Source organism: Numenius arquata, chromosome 9, assembly GCF_964106895.1.
Source record: "Numenius arquata chromosome 9, bNumArq3.hap1.1, whole genome shotgun sequence".
Lineage (NCBI taxonomy): Eukaryota > Metazoa > Chordata > Aves > Charadriiformes > Scolopacidae > Numenius > Numenius arquata.
Genome location: NC_133584.1, coordinates 61,562,450 through 61,581,001, shown reverse-complemented (window position 1 = coordinate 61,581,001; position 18,552 = coordinate 61,562,450). Strand labels below are relative to the sequence as shown.

General features: G+C 56.2%; 1 protein-coding gene across 1 annotated transcript in view; it reads right to left on the bottom strand.

Moving 5' to 3' along the window:
• Window positions 1-7,731: 7,731 nt before the first annotated feature.
• DTNB (dystrobrevin beta) overlaps window positions 7,732-18,552 on the bottom strand; it is a 138,338-nt gene continuing 127,517 nt past the window's right edge. The window contains exons 16-18 of the mRNA XM_074153671.1: window positions 14,744-14,833; window positions 10,770-10,823; window positions 7,732-8,036 (exon numbers count right to left, since the gene is read on the bottom strand). Of these exons, the coding sequence (XP_074009772.1) occupies window positions 7,732-8,036; window positions 10,770-10,823; window positions 14,744-14,833 (449 nt within the window). The remainder of the gene's footprint in view (window positions 8,037-10,769; window positions 10,824-14,743; window positions 14,834-18,552) is intronic.

Sequence of the window (18,552 nt, the reverse complement as noted above, 5' to 3'; positions counted from 1 at the left end):
GGTGTTTGCCCACCGATAACGGCGCTGGGCGCTCCCCTGCCTCCCCCATAAACCACGGGTGGGGTTGCGGGGCCAGGGGGGGAGGATGAGGAGGAGGAGGGGTGGCGAGGAAGGGCAGGGGTCACACCAGCAGCTTGTAGCCCAGCAGAGGAATCAGCTCCCGGTGATGGATGGAGCCGGAGTGGCCCATGCAGCCCAGGGTGGCCATTAAACGGTGTGAATGAGGGGCAGCCCTGGCCCCGGGGTCAAGCGCTGACATGGAGGTCCCCGACCCCACACTTGGGGGGGGGAGGCCGGGTGCCTCCCCAGCCCTGCCCCACATCCTGGGGGGGGGGGCACGACAATGGCTGACCCAGGAGAGGGGTCTGTGGGTGTCTAAGATGCACAGGTGCGGGGCTCCCCCCAGCAAATTGGGGCAGTGACCCCCCAGCTCTGGCACCCATGGGACCCCCTGACCCCATCCCCCCGTGCTCCAGGTGGGAGGGGAAAGAGCAGGGGGCACCCAGGTCTCAGCCTGGCCGTGGGGAACATGGGGTCCTGGGGTCACCTTGGGGTGCACGGCGTCACTGGAGCCTCTGTGGGGCTCACGGGGTCCCTGGGGTCTCCTTGGGGTGTATGGGGTCACTGGAGTCTGCATGAGGTGCATGAGGTCCCTGGGGTCTCCCTGGGGATCATGGGGTCCCTGGGGTCTCCTTGGGATGCACAGGGTCCCTGGAGTCTCCTTGGGCCCCCCCCCAAGATGAAACAGCCCCCTGCCTGGCACCCCCCGGGGATGCGGGATGGGGAGCAGAGCCGGGATGGGAAGCAGAACTACCCCGGGGGTGCGGGATGGGAAGCAGAACTACCCCGGGGGTGCAGGATGGGCAGCACGAAGCCCCCCAGGCCTGGCAGCAGCCGGGACTCCCCAGTTTTGGGAAGGGTCCGTGTCTTTCCTGCCGTGGCACCTAATCCCTGGCACAGCCGGGCGCCCGGAGCCGGGCAGCCCCGTGCCGAATCGGGGCTGGGAAGAGGCGGGGGGGCACATCTGTGTCCGCAGGGCCGTGGATTCCAGGGGTTTAGGTTTCTTCTCCCCACACGGGGGGTGGTGGGGGCCAGGGGACGCCCCAGCAGTGGCCACAGGAGGGTCTGGGTGCGGGTGCGATGCTTGCAGGGAGCCGGGCACCCTCCATCACCATCTCCGTGTCTGCAGCCACGACAGGGACCCCACCGTTGCAGGGACCTTTTTGGGGGGTGGTCCATCACCCATTCCCTCAACCCCAGCTCCCCCAGCACAGTTTCCACGGCTGCACTGGGAGGGGATGGGGGGGGGGGGTCCAGCGCGGATGCTCCCACCTCGGTGCCCCCCAGCCCCGTTCTGCCGCCTCCAGATGTGCTGGGGTTTGCGGGGAGGGGGGGGAACATCTGGCGGGGTGCCGGCGGCCCCGAACACAGGCAGCTCTGTCTGCTGGCACTGACCTGCGGCCGTGACCAATGCAGGGAAATCTCCCGGCTCGGCCCCTCCGGGGACCCCCGGCAAAGCCCCGGCAGCTGCTCCCACACTGTGCCCCTTCCTATTAAAAAACTGGTATTTTCCCCCCTTTTCCATGAGCATCTCTGCCTTTTCTTTTTTTTTTTTTTTTTTCTCACAGGGCGAAGGGACAAGACACCCCTGAGGGATGAGATGAATTTATTCAATATTTGGCAGATGACAGGACATGGCTTCCAGTTTACAGGGTTCTCCTGGAGACTTGGAGCATCGGCTCCGGCACGGGTTTGCTGACGGCTCCCAGGGATGCTCCCGCGCTCACAGGTACCCCATCCCAGGGTGTCCCCGACCCCCCCCCCCCGCCCCGAGCTCTGATGCTGGGGACACCCCGACTGTGTGGGGTCCTTGGGGAGCCCCCCGAGCACCCGCGGGCAAAGCTGCCGCCTTCCTTTGGCACGTCACCGACAGACCGGCCGGGTGCGGGACACACGGCTCCCGTCCCTGCTCCCGACCCCATGGAAATGGGGGTCTCCCCCTCCTGGCACTGACCCCCCGCATGGGGTCACCCATGCAGGGACGTGGCTCTGGCCAGGTAACGAAAAAACAACTTTTTTAGGTGGTACTTTGCATTTTGGTTTTGGTGCAGGTTTGGCCCTGGGGAAGCTGCAGAGTTTCCCTGCAATCGGAATTTGATGGGTGCTGCCCCTGCCTGTTCCTGGCCAAAAATGTGAAATAACCCCCCAAACTGGGAAGGAAAGAACCCTATCTATGGTTAGTTATTTTTTACCAGCAGCTTCAAGGGTGTGGGGCAGACGCCGGGCAGCGGAGAGGGGCAGGGAGGCACCGGCAGCACCTTCGGATCCATCGGATCTCCTGAGACCATGATGCGACACGTGGGTGCACACACATGTGCACATACAAACGTGTGTGCACACACAAACGTGTGCCCAGCTCCCAGCCCGGCCGCTCTCTGGTGCCGGGGAGCAGATTTCCCCGGCAGCCCCCGGGATGCTGTATCCCAGGCTCCGGACAGGGGCGAGGGGCTGGGGGGCAGCTGGTCCCCCCGACACAGTGCCACCGGGCTGGGGAACCCCCACAGGTGGGGTCAGGGTGCAGAAATGGGGACATAGACTAAAGCCCGGCCTGAACCGTTCCTCCCAGGGGGTGTAAGGCGATTATTCCGAAGGCAAACAACAGTTTTCCAGGTTAACCATGGGTAATTAACAGGTTAACCATGACGAGCTGGGGGGGTGGGTGGTTTTTCCCCTACGCAATGTTCCAGCACGTCACTGGTGTTACTGGGGTGCAGGATGGTCCTGGGCATCCTGCCTGGCACAGCGGCCCCTGTGATGGCCATGGACCCTGGCATCCGTGCTCGTCCTGGTGCTTCCCTGGCCACAGGGTGCAGGTCACCGGAGCTGTGCCCACCCAACCACGGCCTCTCCAGGACCCTCTGGATCTGGGGGGGTGTGCACAGTTCCTCCTGCTCTGAGCAACCTGATCTAGTTGAAAAACAAAACTGAGAGAGGGGAGATTTAGACTAGATTTAGGAAGAAATTATCTCCTGAGGGGGTGGTAGGACCCTGTTCTGTCCAACCTGGCCTTGAACCCCTCCAGGGATGGGGCAGCCACAGCTTCTCTGGGCAACCTGGGCCAGGCTCTCACCACCCTCACAGCAAAGAACTTCTTCCCCACATCTCATCTCAATCTCCCCTCTTTCAGTGTCAAACCCTTCCCCCTCCTCCTAGGGCTCCCCTCCCTCATCCAGAGTCCCTCCCCAGCTTTCCTGGAGCCCCTTGAGGGACTGGAAGGGGCTCCAAGGTCTCCCTGAAGCCTCCTCTTCTCCAGGCTGAACCCCCCCAACTCTCTCAGCCTGTCCCCACAGCAGAGGGGCTCCAGCCCTCCCAGCATCTCCGTGGCCTCCTCTGGCCCCGCTCCAACAGGTCCATGTCTCTCCTGTGCTGAAGCCCCAGAGCTGGAGGCAGCACTGGGGGGGGTCTCCCCAGAGCGGAGCAGAGGGGCAGAATCCCCCCCATTGCCCTGCTGGGGACGCAGCCCAGGGGACGGGGGGCTTGCTGGGCTGCCAGCGCAGGTTGCCGGCCCATGGCCAGCACCAGGTTATCGTCACTTTCCCTTCCTTCCCTCTTGACAGCTCCTTCACAATATTTATATCCCGCTGATCCTGTGGCCACCGCCACTGTTTATTTTCCCCCTCCCCGGGGGCCGCGGGGACCCCCCAGCTCTCTCCAGCATCCGTTCAGAGCGGGAGAGAAGCCGAGGGCGGGTTTTGGGGGGTTTATCACGCCTTTCCCTTCATCGCCCGTGATAAATATTTATGGCTGCATTAGGGGCACTCGGCTCCTTCCACTAAAAATAACATTCCCAAGCACCGAGGGGAGAAAAAAAAAAAAAAAAGCTAGAAAATGAGCAGTGATTGGAAGTGATTGCAGCGGACTCTGAGCAGCCGGGGGAGAACAGGCTGGGAGAGGAGAGCTGCCCGCGCCGCCGGGGATTTCTCTTGATTTTAAACACATTTTGGACAAAAACTGAAGGCGACTCCTGAAGACGAAGGCGGGGGGTGCTAATCCGAGCCCAGCAGCGTCCCCCCCGGACCCCTGCGCGGAAAGGGGGAGGTTTTAACGGCCTGAGGAGAATCAAGAGCCCGCAACCGGCGGCCGGTGGCCCGTCCCCACCGATGACGCCCCACGTCACGCACGACGTCACCCAGGCAGCGGGGTTTTGAGACGTTTCGAGGGTTTTTGGAAGGCAGAACCCCCCCAACTTTGTGCCACCCACAAGAGGACCCAGGAGGCTCTGCCATGCATCCTGAGGGGCAGAAGGCAAAACCACGGTGCGTGACGCCACGATGACACCATTTGGGTGGAAACCAAAGAAGATGGGTACACTTAGCAGGAGCAGGGACATCAGCTTTCCTTTTGTGGTTTTTTTTTTTAACTTTTAACCTCCCATAAATGGCTGAGTCCGGTGGGGCAGCGCCTGGTTACCGTTGGTGAGGAGGTGGAGGAGAATGGTACATGCAGTGACCCAAGAGGTGGGTGCCCACGGGGAAGACCCCTCCGGGTGGTTCGGAGAAAAGCCGCTGTCGCCTGCGGGCAGTTGGGATCGGTCGCGGTCGCACGATGGTGGATGTGTCAGCTGGAACGTGCCTCTTCCGAAGGACGGGGAGACGGCTCTCGGGCGTTAAAGCACAACCCTCCGTGCCTGGGTGGTGGGAAACATGCAACGGGGCCGTGGGCATGGCAGAGCTCCAGCCTGTGGGTTTGGACATCACCTCCTGCATGGGCATGGGACATCGTGGGATGTCCTGCATGGTCATGGGAGCCAAGCTTCTGTGGCGGGACCTCCTCAACCTTCTGGTTGGGGCTGTGCGTCTCTGGGGACACCCCCCGGCAAGCTCTGAGCTGACCAAACCTGCAGCACCCCCAATGGCCACCAAATGTCCTGCTGACCCCAGAGCTCCTCACCTCGGACAACCCAGGAAACAGAGGAATCATGGAATTGTCTGGGTTGGGAGGGACCTTTCAGATCATCAACTCCAACCATCAACCCAACGCTGACAAAATCCATCACTAAACCATATCTCTAAGCACCACATTTAGCCATCTTTTAAATCCCTCCAGGGATGGTGACTCCACCACTGCCCTGGGCAGCCTCTTCCAAGGCTTGACAACCCTTTCCATGAAGACATTTCTCCTAATATCTATCCTAAACCTCCCCTGGAGCAACTTGAGGCCATTTCCTCTTGTCCTATTGCCTGTTCCTTGGGAGAAGAACCCAAGCTCCTGAGTCAATGACACCAGGGACACCAGGAGCACGGAGCTGTGGTAGGTCCCCAGGTCCTGCAAGTGAGGGCCCATGAGGTGACACACTCAACTTTGTAAGCCAAGGTGAGGTCGGTGCTGGGAATTTTTCCCCCAGAACAGCCAAGATCCATGAACAGCTGGCCCCTGAGGATGCTGCCCATCCCAGCCCCCTCCATCATCGGTGGCCAACCAGAGCCAAAGGGTGGCCAGAGCCACCAGTCCAGCTTGGCTGGGCCCAGCCACCAGCAAGGTCCAGGAGGACCCATCACAGGTCCTGGCACCACAAATGGGAACACGAGGAACTTGAAGAACCACCATGCTTTGAGGGATATTTTTTCTCTCACTGACATGTCTTTTTTCATTCTTTCTGGAGGATAAAGAAACCTGAAAGCAGCTTCTCTCTCTCTCATATTTTCAGTTGTCTCTAATTGAGCGCTCATCAGTGCCGGCGGTGGTGGAGGTGCTGCTGGGCTTCTTGGGGAATGGGGAGCTTCTCATCTCTACATCAGTGGCTATGGGGTGACCAGGGTCAAAGCCACCCTTTTCTCCAAAGCCATTAGAGGTAAAGGGACATTAAGAAAAAGCCCCACAGCGCCCCTATAAACAGCTCTCCCTTGCTGCCTTCCTCTCGAATGGTATCATTTCACTCCTCCTTGAGTTACCAGATTGTTTCCCAGATGAGACAGGACTTGAATTCCTAATGTAAAAACGATCAGAAAAACTCTCCAGCCACTTTGGGGTTCTCTCTCCCCCGCTCTGAAAGGGCAGGGAGGCAGAAAGGGCAAAAAAAACCACCCCAAACCCTTTTTTCTCCTTTGCAAATTACTTTTCGAGGACAAACCCTTGAGGTTTTATCGTGCAAACTTGGGTTTCAGATCCATCAGGGCTATCACCGCAGGCTGGGGCTGGGCTGGTAAGTTAAAGATAAAAGAATTTCTCCTGTCTGGTTTGTGCAACTGGCCAAGCCACAGTGTAAAGGGGAAGGTCCTGGAAAGAAGGTCCCGCTATGCCAGTCCCCATCCCTTCCTGGCTCATCACCCGCCTGCCCATGCTGCGCTTGTCTGCCAGGAGAACCCTCCTTCTTCCCACCGGGAATGGTGAAAGGTGGGCATTGTGGCCACAGCGCATCCAGGGGGGGTGTGGAAACCTGACCCGGTGCCCTCCCTACAAAGCTTTTCAGGTGGGTGAAGATAGGGATCTTATTCAGGTTCTCCAGAGGCACCGTCGCCGCCGGGCTCAGGCTTTCTCCTGACCGCTATCTCCAGCCACCCGTTTGTCTGCCCCTCTGTGCTGCCCCATTATAACCTAAAGCGCAGGCTCTTTGAGGGTAGAGATTGTATTTTTAGTACACCTGGGTAGTGTCCATCACAACAGGGTCCTACTTCCCGGCCGAGGCCCCTTGGTACAGAAGCAACACTAATAAAATAGGATTTAATGCTGTTCGCACTGAAGTTAATGACGTTTTCCCACTGTCTGCAGATGGAGCAGAATTGGGTCTTAGGGAGAAAAAAAACCTCAGCATTCTTTTGAGCGGTTGTGGAGCGATGGGCAGGTGGGGAACCCTCCTTGTGCAGAAAGAGGAGATCAGGGACAAGGGCAGGAGGTGACCGGGGACTTGGTCCCGTGCGTGGCAGCGGCGATGACAGAACGGTGCTGCCGGGGACAGGAGGAAGAAGAGATATATATATCCATCCTTACCTGAATTCCTGCGCAGCCTGCGGCCGTCCCGCTAACCTGCAAGTTAGAAAGCAGGGAAGTTCATTTCCTGTAAAATTAAAACATCCACCCTCCCCATCTCTCCTTGCTCCAATGGGAAACCCTTCTCGGGACCACAAACAGCTTTACAGAGTTGGGATCAATGGCAGGTCCCCCAAATATAAGGTGGGTACAAAAGTGTTCATGCTTTTACCCAATCCCAGCAATCCCAGCATGGCTGGAGATCGCCCAGTCCAGCCCCAGCCCCCTCAAAGCAGGGTTAGCCACTGCAGGACCTTGTCCCACCAGGTTTTGAGCATCTCCCAGGGTGGAGACCCCACGACCTCTCTGGGCAACCTGTGCCAGTGTCTGACCAGCCTCACAGTAAAGCAGTATTTTTTTATGTTCAAACAGAATTTCCCCTATTTTACCGAGTGCCCATCGCCTCGGGTCCTTGCTCTGGGCACCACCAAGAAGACTCTGGCTCAGTTTTCTTTACTCTTTTCCATCAGTTATTTGAACACACTGATTTGATGCCGGCTCTCTCAGCCTCTCCTCTTCTGGTGGATGCTTCAATGCCTTAACCATTGCCATGAGCCCTTGCTGGGCTCTCTCCAGCCTGTCCATGTCCCTCCTGGACTGAGGAGACCAGTGCTGGACCTACCACTCTTGGGGTGGCCACCTCAACCCAGTGGCCAATGCTCCCAACACAGCCCAGGACAACATTTGCCTTCGTTGCACGAGGGCTCATGGCTGCCTCATGGTCAACTTGGTGTCCACCAGGACCCCTGGGTTGTTTCCTGCGAAGCTGGTTTCCAGTTGGGTGGGCTCCAGGATGTCCAGCATGTCCTGGTGCCTGGTTCCTCCCCAAGGGCAGCACTTTGCACTTCTACTTGTCCGGGAGAACTTCAGGAGGTTCCTGCTGGCCTGTTTCTCCGTCCCATTTCTCCGGCCCATTGAGGTCGCTCTGGATGGCAGCGTGACCCTCTGGGGTATCAGCTGCTCCTCCTTCTTTGGTGTCATCTGCAGACCTGCTGGGGATGGACTCTGTCCTGTCCTCCAAGAACAAGAGGTGTTCAAGGCCAGGTTGGAGGGGGCTTTGAGCAACCTGGTCTGGTGGGTGGTGTCCCTGCCCAGGGCACTGGGTGGTCTTTAAAGTCCCTTCCAGCCCAAACCATTCTATGATCCTGTGAACAGATGGCTGCATGGACTCCAGTTTTGATCACTATGGGCAGGTGTATTTCAAATTGGGTATTTTTGTCTCACAAATTCTATGGGGCTGCAAACCATGCCCTTCCTCCCAGCAGTCTGAGCGAGCAGATCATAGCATTTTACCCCCTTTTCCAGTGGTTTGGGGGTTATAACATCCAAATGGCCAATATATGAAGGGACCAGCTCATGGAGAGTCTCGTTTCAGGTCAAGGGTCCACCTCTTGGTCACCAACAGGAGCAGGGTGTCTCGGAGAGAGGCAGCAGGACCACGGGACAGCCCCAGCCAAGGAGGCGTCCCACCAGGAATAACACACGTGCCACATGTGGATACCCAACGCCAGGTTTCATGAAGGGGTAACTCAAAACGACGTCTAATGCCACCGGACAGAGTTGACTCAGCCAGCTCCAGACCGTGCCTGGAAACCCCTGTCGGCATCTTCTCCGGAGATGCTGCTCCATCTGTGATCCTAACCACAAAAGATGCAGCCAACTTGAGTCCATCCTGCCAGAGCTGCACCATGCCGCTGCGACACCCAGCGCAGGGATGGAAGCCTCTCCAGTGGGGAAGGGGGTCATTGGGGGCAGACAGAAAAATGAAATAACTTGGTGAAGAGACTTGTGAGGAAGCCCCAGGGGCGATGCTGTCCCTGGAAACACATCACAGCAGTAGTGTCCCCACAAGGAGCGGCGTCCCCCTGGTCTGCACCGGGGCAGAAGCTGGGGAATACACGGACTGCAAGTGATTTTTTCCCTCTTCTTTTTTTCAGGATGGGAGGAAGGGAAGAGCTTTGCTGAGACGGGGATGGGCACGCAGCCACCGAGCGAACGAAGACGGGGCAGGTGGAGCTCAGTGTTGGGACTCCACGTGCCTGGAGCATACCGGCCACAGGTCCCTGTGGGTGATGTGGGGCAGAACCACCCCATGGCCGGACTCCCCATGGCCGGACTCCCCATGGCCACGCGTGCTTCGGTGTCTGGAGGAGCCCCCCCAGCGTCCACACCCCACAGAAGGACTGCAATCTAGGGATTGATCGCTCCTCCATTTCTTCTGCCAGATTTCTCTCTCGCTAACTTTGCGGCGCTAAGAAATCACTTACTCTCTGGCAGAGAGAATATTTACATTCCACACCAGGGCTTTTGGACCAAGTTCTGCTTTTGGTTACACATCCCCGTGTCCTGTTCCCGCCCCCCCCCCCCCCCCAGCTCCGACGCTGCTGCGATGAGTAACGGCCGAATTTGTCTCACTACGTCTCCGCTACCATTCATCACATTTCAGCTCTCCAGAATCCCCCTTTCCCCATTTCCCATGCCAGATACCACGCACAGTTGGGAAAAAAAAAAAAAAAAGCAGCAGGGTCATCTGCGAAGCATCTGAAGTATTCAACGGCAGAGGAATGTTCTCGGGCAAAGAGAGCCCTGAGATTTAGAGCCGGGGCCATTCTGCCTTGAAAACGCCCAGTTTAGCCAAAATCAACCTTACTGCACTTCTTCCTACAAACGTACAACGTCCGATAGCGACGGGCAATCCATCGGGAAGCAGAGCATTTCCAGACACCCGAATGCCACGCGGAACTCGCTGGGAAGGGAAAACTCAGGGAAAGAAGGTGTTTGGGTGAGAAATGGGAGCCCTGTCCCTTCGGCTCAGCTGGAGGGAAAACATGCGGACACCGGAAAATTGGATAAAAAGTTCTGTTTTGTTGATGCTGAAATTAGACCCTGTTTGAGTCTTGTTTCTTGCGCAGGGGTTTAAATCGTAGAAAGGAAAACCCAAGAGGCCCCCAAAGAAGGTCCCTTCCCAGGGAGGGTTGGGAGATGCTGCTCTGTTCTCCCGTGGGGTGGGACAGGAGGAAGAGGAAGCCTCCTGCAGCCCCCCCAACCCCACTGTGCCCTGTTCGGGTGTTTCCGAGTCCGGGGGCTGCCACGATCCCTCCCAGCCCCGGGAATAGCTCTGCCGGCACGTGTTAGGGATTCGCTGGCGCCAGAGGAGGAGGTGGTCTGGGCAGGATCAGCATCCAGGGACAGCAGAGATGAAAGAACCCTCCTGTGAAAGGCCCGTGGCTCTGCCTACACGGGGTGGCCACCAGCCCAACGTTTGTCCAGCCAAGGTCACCGGAGGTGGTGGCTCAGCGGATGATGGTCCCATCGCTCAGAAGCTTTGCTGGAAACCAGCCCACACACTTTGGTGTTTTTTCTAACATGTTCCTCTGAAAGGGGTTTCTCGCAGCGCTGGGGGCGGCTCTTCCTCCTCTTACACCTTCCAAAGATCTCCTCGCTGAAGGAAAAACATCCTTGAAAGCTGGATACATACGTTGAATAAATCCTGGCCACGGCGTCTTCTCAAGCCAGGGCAGATGTTGGAGAGAGCGATGAGGGGAGCGGGGTGAGGAGCCGGGGCCGTGTCTGCAGGTGGGGTGAGAGCAGCAGCAGCAACGTGGGCTGTTTCCCCCCAAAACCATCTGCGCCCAGAGCCCTCTCCTGGGGCTCCGAGGGGAGACGGGAGACCGAGCTCCTGCTTGCAGGGGAGCATGTGGGAAAACGCTTCACGGCTCAGAGAGCACAGTTTGTCCCCTTACCTCGGTCCTTCCCGTTCTGCATTTTTTCTGTCTCTTCGTCATCTTCTTCCTCTGCTTCAAAGACAAAACGAAAAAAGAGAAAAAGCCCATGAGACAAACAGGTGAGAGAAGACACACCTGGGGAACCTTTCTGCAGCAAGGAAGAACGCGCTTATCAGGCACAGCTGACTTTGGGGGGAAGGAGGAGGAGTGTTCACAGTCTCAGGGAGAACCCAAGGGATTCTGCCCCTCTGCTCCGCTCTGGGGAGACCCCCCCCAGTGCTGCCTCCAGCTCTGGGGCCTCAGCAGAGGAGAGACATGGACCTGTTGGAGCGGGGCCAGAGGAGGCCACGGAGATGCTGGGAGGGCTGGAGCCCCTCTGCTGGGAGGACAGGCTGAGAGAGTTGGGGGCGTTCAGCCTGGAGAAGAGAAGGCTCCGCGGAGACCTTGGAGCCCCTTCCAGTCCCTCAAGGGGCTCCAGGAAAGCTGGGGAGGGACTCTGGATCAGGGAGGGGAGCCCTGGGACAAGGGGGAAGGGTTTGACACTGCAAGAGGGGAGATGGAGCTGAGCTGTGGGGAAGAAGTTCTTTGCTGTGAGGGTGGTGAGAGCCTGGCCCAGGTTGCCCAGAGAAGCTGTGGCTGCCCCATCCCTGGAGGGGTTCAAGGCCAGGTTGGAGGGGGCTTGGAGCAAGCTGGTGTGGTGGGAGGTGTCCCTGCCCAGGGCAGGGGGTGGCACTGGGGGGCTTTAAGGTCCCTTCAACCCAAACCACTCTGTGATTCTATGAGCCTGGATGGAAGCATCACCACCCTTCTATGGCATGGTGCCCGTTCACTGTCGGTGGCAAAACAGTCCCCGCATCATCCTGATCAGATGATTAGAGGCTGGAGCTGGAAGCAGCATCTACATTGTCCAAAAGAAGGGACCACTCGTGGACTACTACCCGGCCCAGGTGTTATTAGGACCGAAGTCCCTTATACATGCGTATTTTAGCCCTGTAAGAAACAAAGAACTGCACAATGTACACGGTGGGAAGTCACAACTTTTAGGCTGAGGTCAAATCTGAGGAAGGAAAATGGAACTGGTTCATGGTGAGGTGAAACCATGGAGGGTCCCTCCGGGCGTTGGGGGGGTTTGCCCACGCAAGGTGCTTGGTGACACCATGGCTCACACTGAGCTGGTCACACCGAGCTGGTGACAGGCTGTGCCCCCCGAGACAGGCGCTCGCTTTTTGCCCGAGAGCTGGTGGTTCATTACATTTAACTCCGGTTAAGTTGAAAAGGATTTATGGCCGGGCTCGTATTTATGCAGCGGAGAAGAGGGAGCAGAAGGTCACATTCCTCTCTGCAGCCGGTGTCTCCTATCTCCCTGCGCTGCCTTTCAGTGAGACCTGTGTAAACAGGTAACAGTGATTATATCCCTTCTGCCCGCTTCACGTGCCTCTTGAGAGCAAAGGGAGGGAGAAACCCCGGCAATAAACAGCACGATTTGAAAAAGGGAAGCGTTTTGTCCCGATCCGATCAAAGGGGATGCTATAAACGTTCCCTCTCTCTGGTGCTTGGACGGCAGGAGCCGTGGGACACGTGGGAGTGACACATCCTCTGCCTGCTCAGCGGTGACAGGAGAGATCATGGACAAAAACAGTGTTTTAATAATAAAAGAGGTGACCCGGAGCCCAGCCGCAACTTTGGGTCCTGACCCTGCCTCCTGCCAGGGCAGGGGCCGAGCCCCCTCCAGCAGCATCACTTCTGCTCCCTGGAGATCAGCATCTCTTTTGGGCTCAGTTGGAACGAAAACGGTGCCGGCGTCCCCCGGGCAGCACCGGGAGCATCTCACAGCCAGCTCTGGAGCAGGGGGACATCCAGGAGCCCACTGAGGGAGGGGGGAGACCCCAGCAGTGCCGCCTTCCTGAAGAAATGTGGTTTTTTGGGGCTGTTGCGGGGCGTGGGTGGCGCAGCCCATGGCAAACACAATGCCGGCAGCTATTTTGGGGAGCCCGGGGCTGGAGGAGGCGGCTATTCTCACCGCAGGGACAATGTGCCTTAAATCCCACTGACTCCCATCAGCTGAGCATAACTCATGCTTTTCCTAATTTACACAAACAGAATGGTTTCAGGCACTTTCAAGGGAGCCTTGAAAGTAGCTGCGTATCCTCAAGGAGAGGACAGTAATTAAATCACAGAATTGCAGAATGATATGGGGTTGGAAGGGACCTCTGGAGATCATCTAGTCCAACCCCCAAATTAATTCCGCTTTGGCTCCCTGGTGAGGTGTAACCTCTTGGCACCAGCCTGGAAGGGCCATCAGGGGCACGATCCTGCCCCGGCCGCATTTGCCAGACTCCGGGAGGGCAGGAGAGCCACAGGTCCGGGCGATGCTCCATCTCTGTTCCAGCCCCTGCGCCCAGCCCTACCCCTGTGATGTAAAAGCATATAAAAAAATGCTTTTTCCTCTAGTAAAAGCATATAAAAAAAAAATAAATATGACTGCAGACATCTGTTTCGGGCAGCGGGTTTGTTCCCCGGGTCTGAGCCCAGAGGGAAGGGGGCTGCGTCTCTCCCGCTCGCTGATTTATGGAGGGATGGCAGGGCCCTTCCCCGCCACGGCCCCTGTCATACATGAAAGACTTCATTAACTTCATTAACTCGCAGCAGCCTGGGCGCGGGGCTCGGGCCGGGGAGAATTTACTGCTGAGCGGTAAAAGATCAACCCGCTTTATAACTGCGACTTCTCCATTAGGGGCAGCGGGAACAAAAAGCCTGGCTGGTTTTAACACGGAGTTTGATAAGTTTATGGGGGGGGGGGGTTACGGGACGCAATCGCCGGGTACAGCAAGGGGCTGGGGGAGGCCAAGCAGAAGCGGCGAGGCTCAGCCTGCACACGGAATGCTTCGCTTTTCCCTGGAAAGCCCACAGACAAGCTGCTGGAATCCTAAACCATCCCATACTCCATCACCGACAGCGTTGGGGAGCCACGGGACGCGTCCCCGGGAGGGAAAAGCCGCTCTGGTCCCACCAGGGTGTTCACCTCCACCTCCACAGCACAGAGCCACAAAGGGAATAATTATCTTTTTTCCACATGGCCCTTTGTTGCCATGGCCCTCACTCACGTACATTTACTATCTGCTTGGGATAGACAGTAACGGGGAAAAAAATACAGAAAAAGCCATTTTTCCAGGCTGCCCAGAGAGGGTATGGAGTCTCCTTCTCTGGAGATATTCCAAACCACATGTAGATGCATCCAACCTGCTCCAGAGGTTGGACTGTGGGGTCTCCAGGGGTCCCTGCCAACCCCTAAAATCCTGTGATCCTGTGATTCTGTTGTCTGATGGGGATTCGTTGCAGAGGGGGCTCCTCTGCTGCTCAAGTGTTGTTGTCACTAAGCAATGGTTTGGGGAGATTCACTCAACTCTGCTCCGGCTTCTGGCTCGAGCTGCCAAGGAACTCTGAATTCCATCAGTGGGGCTGGGAAGTGGCTCTTCTGGGCCCCTCACACTGAGAAAGACCTTGAGGGGCTGGAGCATGTCCAGAGAAGGGCAACGGAGCTGGTGAGGGGTCTGGAGCACAAGTCTTGTGAGGAGAGGCTGAGGGAGCTGGGGGTGTTCAGCCTGGAGAAAAGGAGGCTGAGGGGAGACCTTCTCGCTCTCTACAACTCCCTGAAAGGAGGGTGTAGCCAGGGGGGGTCGGTCTCTTCTCCCAAGGAACAGCTCATGGGACAAGAGTAAACGGCCTCAAGTTGCGCCAGGGGAGGTTTAGGATGGAGATTGGGGAAAATTTCTTCATGGAAAGGGTTGTCAAGCCTTAGATGAGGCTGCCCAGGGCAGTGGTGGAGTCCCCATCCCTGGAGGGATTTAAAAGCCGGGCAGATGTGGTGCTGAGGGACATGGGTCAACGGTGGGTTTGTCAGTGTTGGGTTGATGGTTGGACTCCATGATCTGAAAGGTCCCTTCCAACCTGGACAATTCTATGATTCTCTGTGCCGCGAAATTAACTCTTACCTGAATGAAGTTCCTTCACCAGTGATGACATGGTGTTGGTGATGGAGTCAGCTGCTACCAGCAGGTCATTGCGGAGGTTCCTCCTTGTACCTGGGGGCAGAGCAGACAGACAGACAGCGGGAATCGCATGTGCCACACCGACGCTGCCCCACCTCCCTGTACCACCGTGCCATTTCACTGAATCATGGAATGGTTTGGGTGGGAAGGGACCTCAAAGCCCACCCAGTGCCACCCCCTGCCCTGGGCAGGGACACCTCCCACCAGACCAGGTTGCTCCAAGCCCCCTCCAACCTGGCCTTGAACCCCTCCAGGGATGGGGCAGCCACAGCTTCTCTGGGCAACCTGGGCCAGGCTCTCACCACCCTCACAGCAAAGAACTTCTTCCCCACATCTCAGCTCCATCTCCCCTTTGTCAGTGTCAAACCCTTCCCCCTCCTCCTAGGGCTCCCCTCCCTCATCCAGAGTCCCTCCCCAGCTTTCCTGGAGCCCCTTGAGGGACTGGAAGGAGCTCCAAGGTCTCCGCGGAGCCTTCTCTTCTCCAGGCTGAACCCCCCCAACTCTCTCAGCCTGTCCTCCCAGCAGAGGGGCTCCAGCCCTCCCAGCATCTCCGTGGCCTCCTCTGGCCCCGCTCCAACAGCTCCATGTCTCTCCTGTGCTGAGGCCCCAGAGCTGGACACAGAACTCCAGCGAGGGCATGAAGATGACACGTGTAGGACCACCGGGGACACCTGATGAGACATTTCGCCATGGAACTGAGCTGTGGCAATGACAACTGTGCATGACACATCTGCTGCTGTTTGAAGTTGGTGCCTCTCCTCTTCCATGACGTGTCTCTTTCATCTCCCACACACTGCCCTGGCCTTCACTCTGTCCTTGGCTGGGGGCTGTTGGAGCTCCGATATCTCTCCGATGGGTTTGAGCTGTTTGAGCACTGCCAGAGCACGGTAGCGACCCTTCCACCAGCATCCTTTTCCTCCAGGTTGGGTTCCCAACTGACCAGCATCGCTCCTGAGGAGGCACAGTGCGTGATTCCCAAGAAAAAAAAAACCACAGATTTTGGCCAACCAGCCTGGGACCTGTGCCTTAGGGGGTCTCCTCTGCACCTCTGACACCATGGAGGTCTCTATCCAGGTCTGTAGATGTCCCGAGTCTTCTCACTGCCTGTGATGGAGAAGAGCGGCCACCGCTCTGCCCGGCACCACTTTGGGGAGAGGAAGGTTGTAAAAACCCAGCCTGTCTCCCCTGTCAAACAGATGAATAATATTAAGAAGCTTGTCTGGACATCTCCATGCAGAAGCCACCCAAAGCCCTCCTGGCTGGTGGCATTCAATTATTTTATTATGTGAAAACACAGAAATTTTATCCTGTTTCCTGTGTTCTCCACTTGCCTTGAATTTGCCTGATTTTGCATGATTAATCTGAAATAGCACTAATTGTGCATATTGCCTTTCCGGAAGGATCATTCCAGGAAACTTATTACGGAGTCTGTTGGCCATTTTTTCTCTTGCAAGAGTTTTTTCTAGTAGCTGAGAAGAACAAACCATCACTGTGGTTACCACAGGAAGAACTTCCACCTTTCCGCTGGCAGCCGTGGATCGCACCTGAGAAATCCCAGGGGACTGTCCTCCTCTCTTTCAAGACGATCAACAGCAGCATTAATTTTCTAATTAGACGGTGTCCTCTCCATCTGAATACTTCGAATGGGACACCATCGGGGCATTTAATTCTCATACCGTGTTACCGCGTCCTCCCTCTGGCCGAGTGGAAGATCAAGAGATCACCTGTGGAGGAAACTTATCTAATCTTAAGACTATCAATTCTTTAAAGATTCGGTTCTTTAAAGGTTTCCTTCTCTAGAGCTTGGCGGGGAAGCTCGCAGAAGGCTCGTGCCTTGGCAGGACAGACAAGACTTTGGTGTCCCTGCCCGCTCCAGGTCACGGCAGCAGGAGGTGGAACAGCACTGAGGTCTTTGCTCCCTTTTCCTCCTCTCTCCCTCTTCATTTTATAAGAATCTGGTGGATATGCAAAAGTTAGCAAAAATAGTTTAAGTGTTTTTGTTAAAAAAAAAATAAATCCATAAAATAAGTGCATTTTGGGCATTGCCTATAGATTTCTTGCTTCTGGGGAGTCACCACCAGCACCGGGCTGTTGGGATGTGGCAGCTGCACAAGTCCTCAGCCCAGCCCCAAATAGTTTCATACAACACCTGGTTCGTTGCAACACAGACCTGAGATGGTGTCGGGTGTTAAAAACCTAGAAAAAAAAACCCGAAGTTTTCACTTTGGGCAATATCAACAGGTCCTGACGAAGACTCTCTCCCCTCACGAGCCAGTCACTCAGGTAACAGGCACGAATGAGCCCTTGATTAATTACATCAGCTCCTCCCGGGGCCAGGAGTTCGGGGAAGAGAGTTCTGGGGATTGTAAAGCGGCCAGAGAGGAGTTTGCTTTGTCACGGCTTTTCCCTCCGTCTCCGAAGGAAAAAGCAGACGGAGAGAGAGCAAACTTGGGTGCCAAAGCATGAAAATGAAAAAAAAAAAAAAAAATCAAGTAGGACCGTTAACGTACTCCTATAATCCTGAGTTCGTTACTCCTAGCAGCAGCAAGGAGATCAGTTCATCTCTTTGTGCTTTGCTAATTAGAAAAGGGAAAGGGGCAAAGGAGGAAGCAGATCCAGAGCAGATCTGCTCGGTCCCGGGCAGGACTCACCGCGCTGCTGTTCCACTTCACGCAGCCTGGAAAAAGAAAGCCAATCTGTAAAAAAAGGGTTGGGGGGGGGAAGGAGAGGCAGCTGCCAAAGAAATCAGTCGAGAGCTCTCGGCTGCACCATCAAACTCGCTGCAGAGATGAAGAGGAGGCGACTGGACCACCCACAGCAACAGATGGAGTGTTGTGCCTCTGGTATTTGGCATCTTGCCTCCCTGGAAATGCCTGCTCCTGCCGTCGTTTCTGGAAGTGTTTAGAGAGATGAGGAGCTTGTTCCTACCGATGGGATCGGAACAAGACATATCCTTCCCCCAGATGAGTTGTAGATACTCCGTGTTTTCAGATGGATGACCTCCATCCCCCGGCCTGTTCACCAGCTGAAGTTCTGGAGAACTTTCCCTCCATCCAGCGCACCGGGGGCGAAGGGCTGGCAGCACCCAGGGAATTAAGTACCAATTAAAAGTAGTTGCTGATACTTCCTGCTCCTCCGCTACCACCTTGTAGCCTCTCTCCTCACCTCCTTCTGGCAGCAGCTCATTTAGGCAAGGAAGACCATTTAGTGAAGAAAGATCATTCTAGAAGGACATATCCGATGAGCAGCTGATAAATGCAATTTGTGATTTAAAATCTGTTTGGTTTTGAGACACATCATCAGTTCTGGGAAGTTTGTTTTCACGTTTTGTTTGTTTTGAAAAGGAGATGGTCCATCTGACAAAGGTATTTGACACCAACGTTCACGATCTTCCCTACCCGGGATGAGAACACACCACCCCCAGTTTGTGACTCCGTATGATACAAATTTGTCATCTTTTAAAGGAATAAACAGCCCGGCCCCTGCAATGAGGTGAGGGCTCTTGTTTACTGCAAAGGGCCAACTGACACGAGAAGCGGCAGCGCCCGGGCACTGCAGGTGCTGAGATGTCCAGATTTGCTATGGAGTACCAAGAGGTCCACATGAAGAGTTGCTGCCTGGCGGTTGTCCCTGCCCTCAAACGGGTGAAGTCCTTCCCAGTGCATGAGGGAGAGGTGGACTTTCTGTCCTTCTTTCTTTTCTTGAATACTCCTGGATGTCCATCTCCAGGAACGTGGACCATGTTCAGAAAC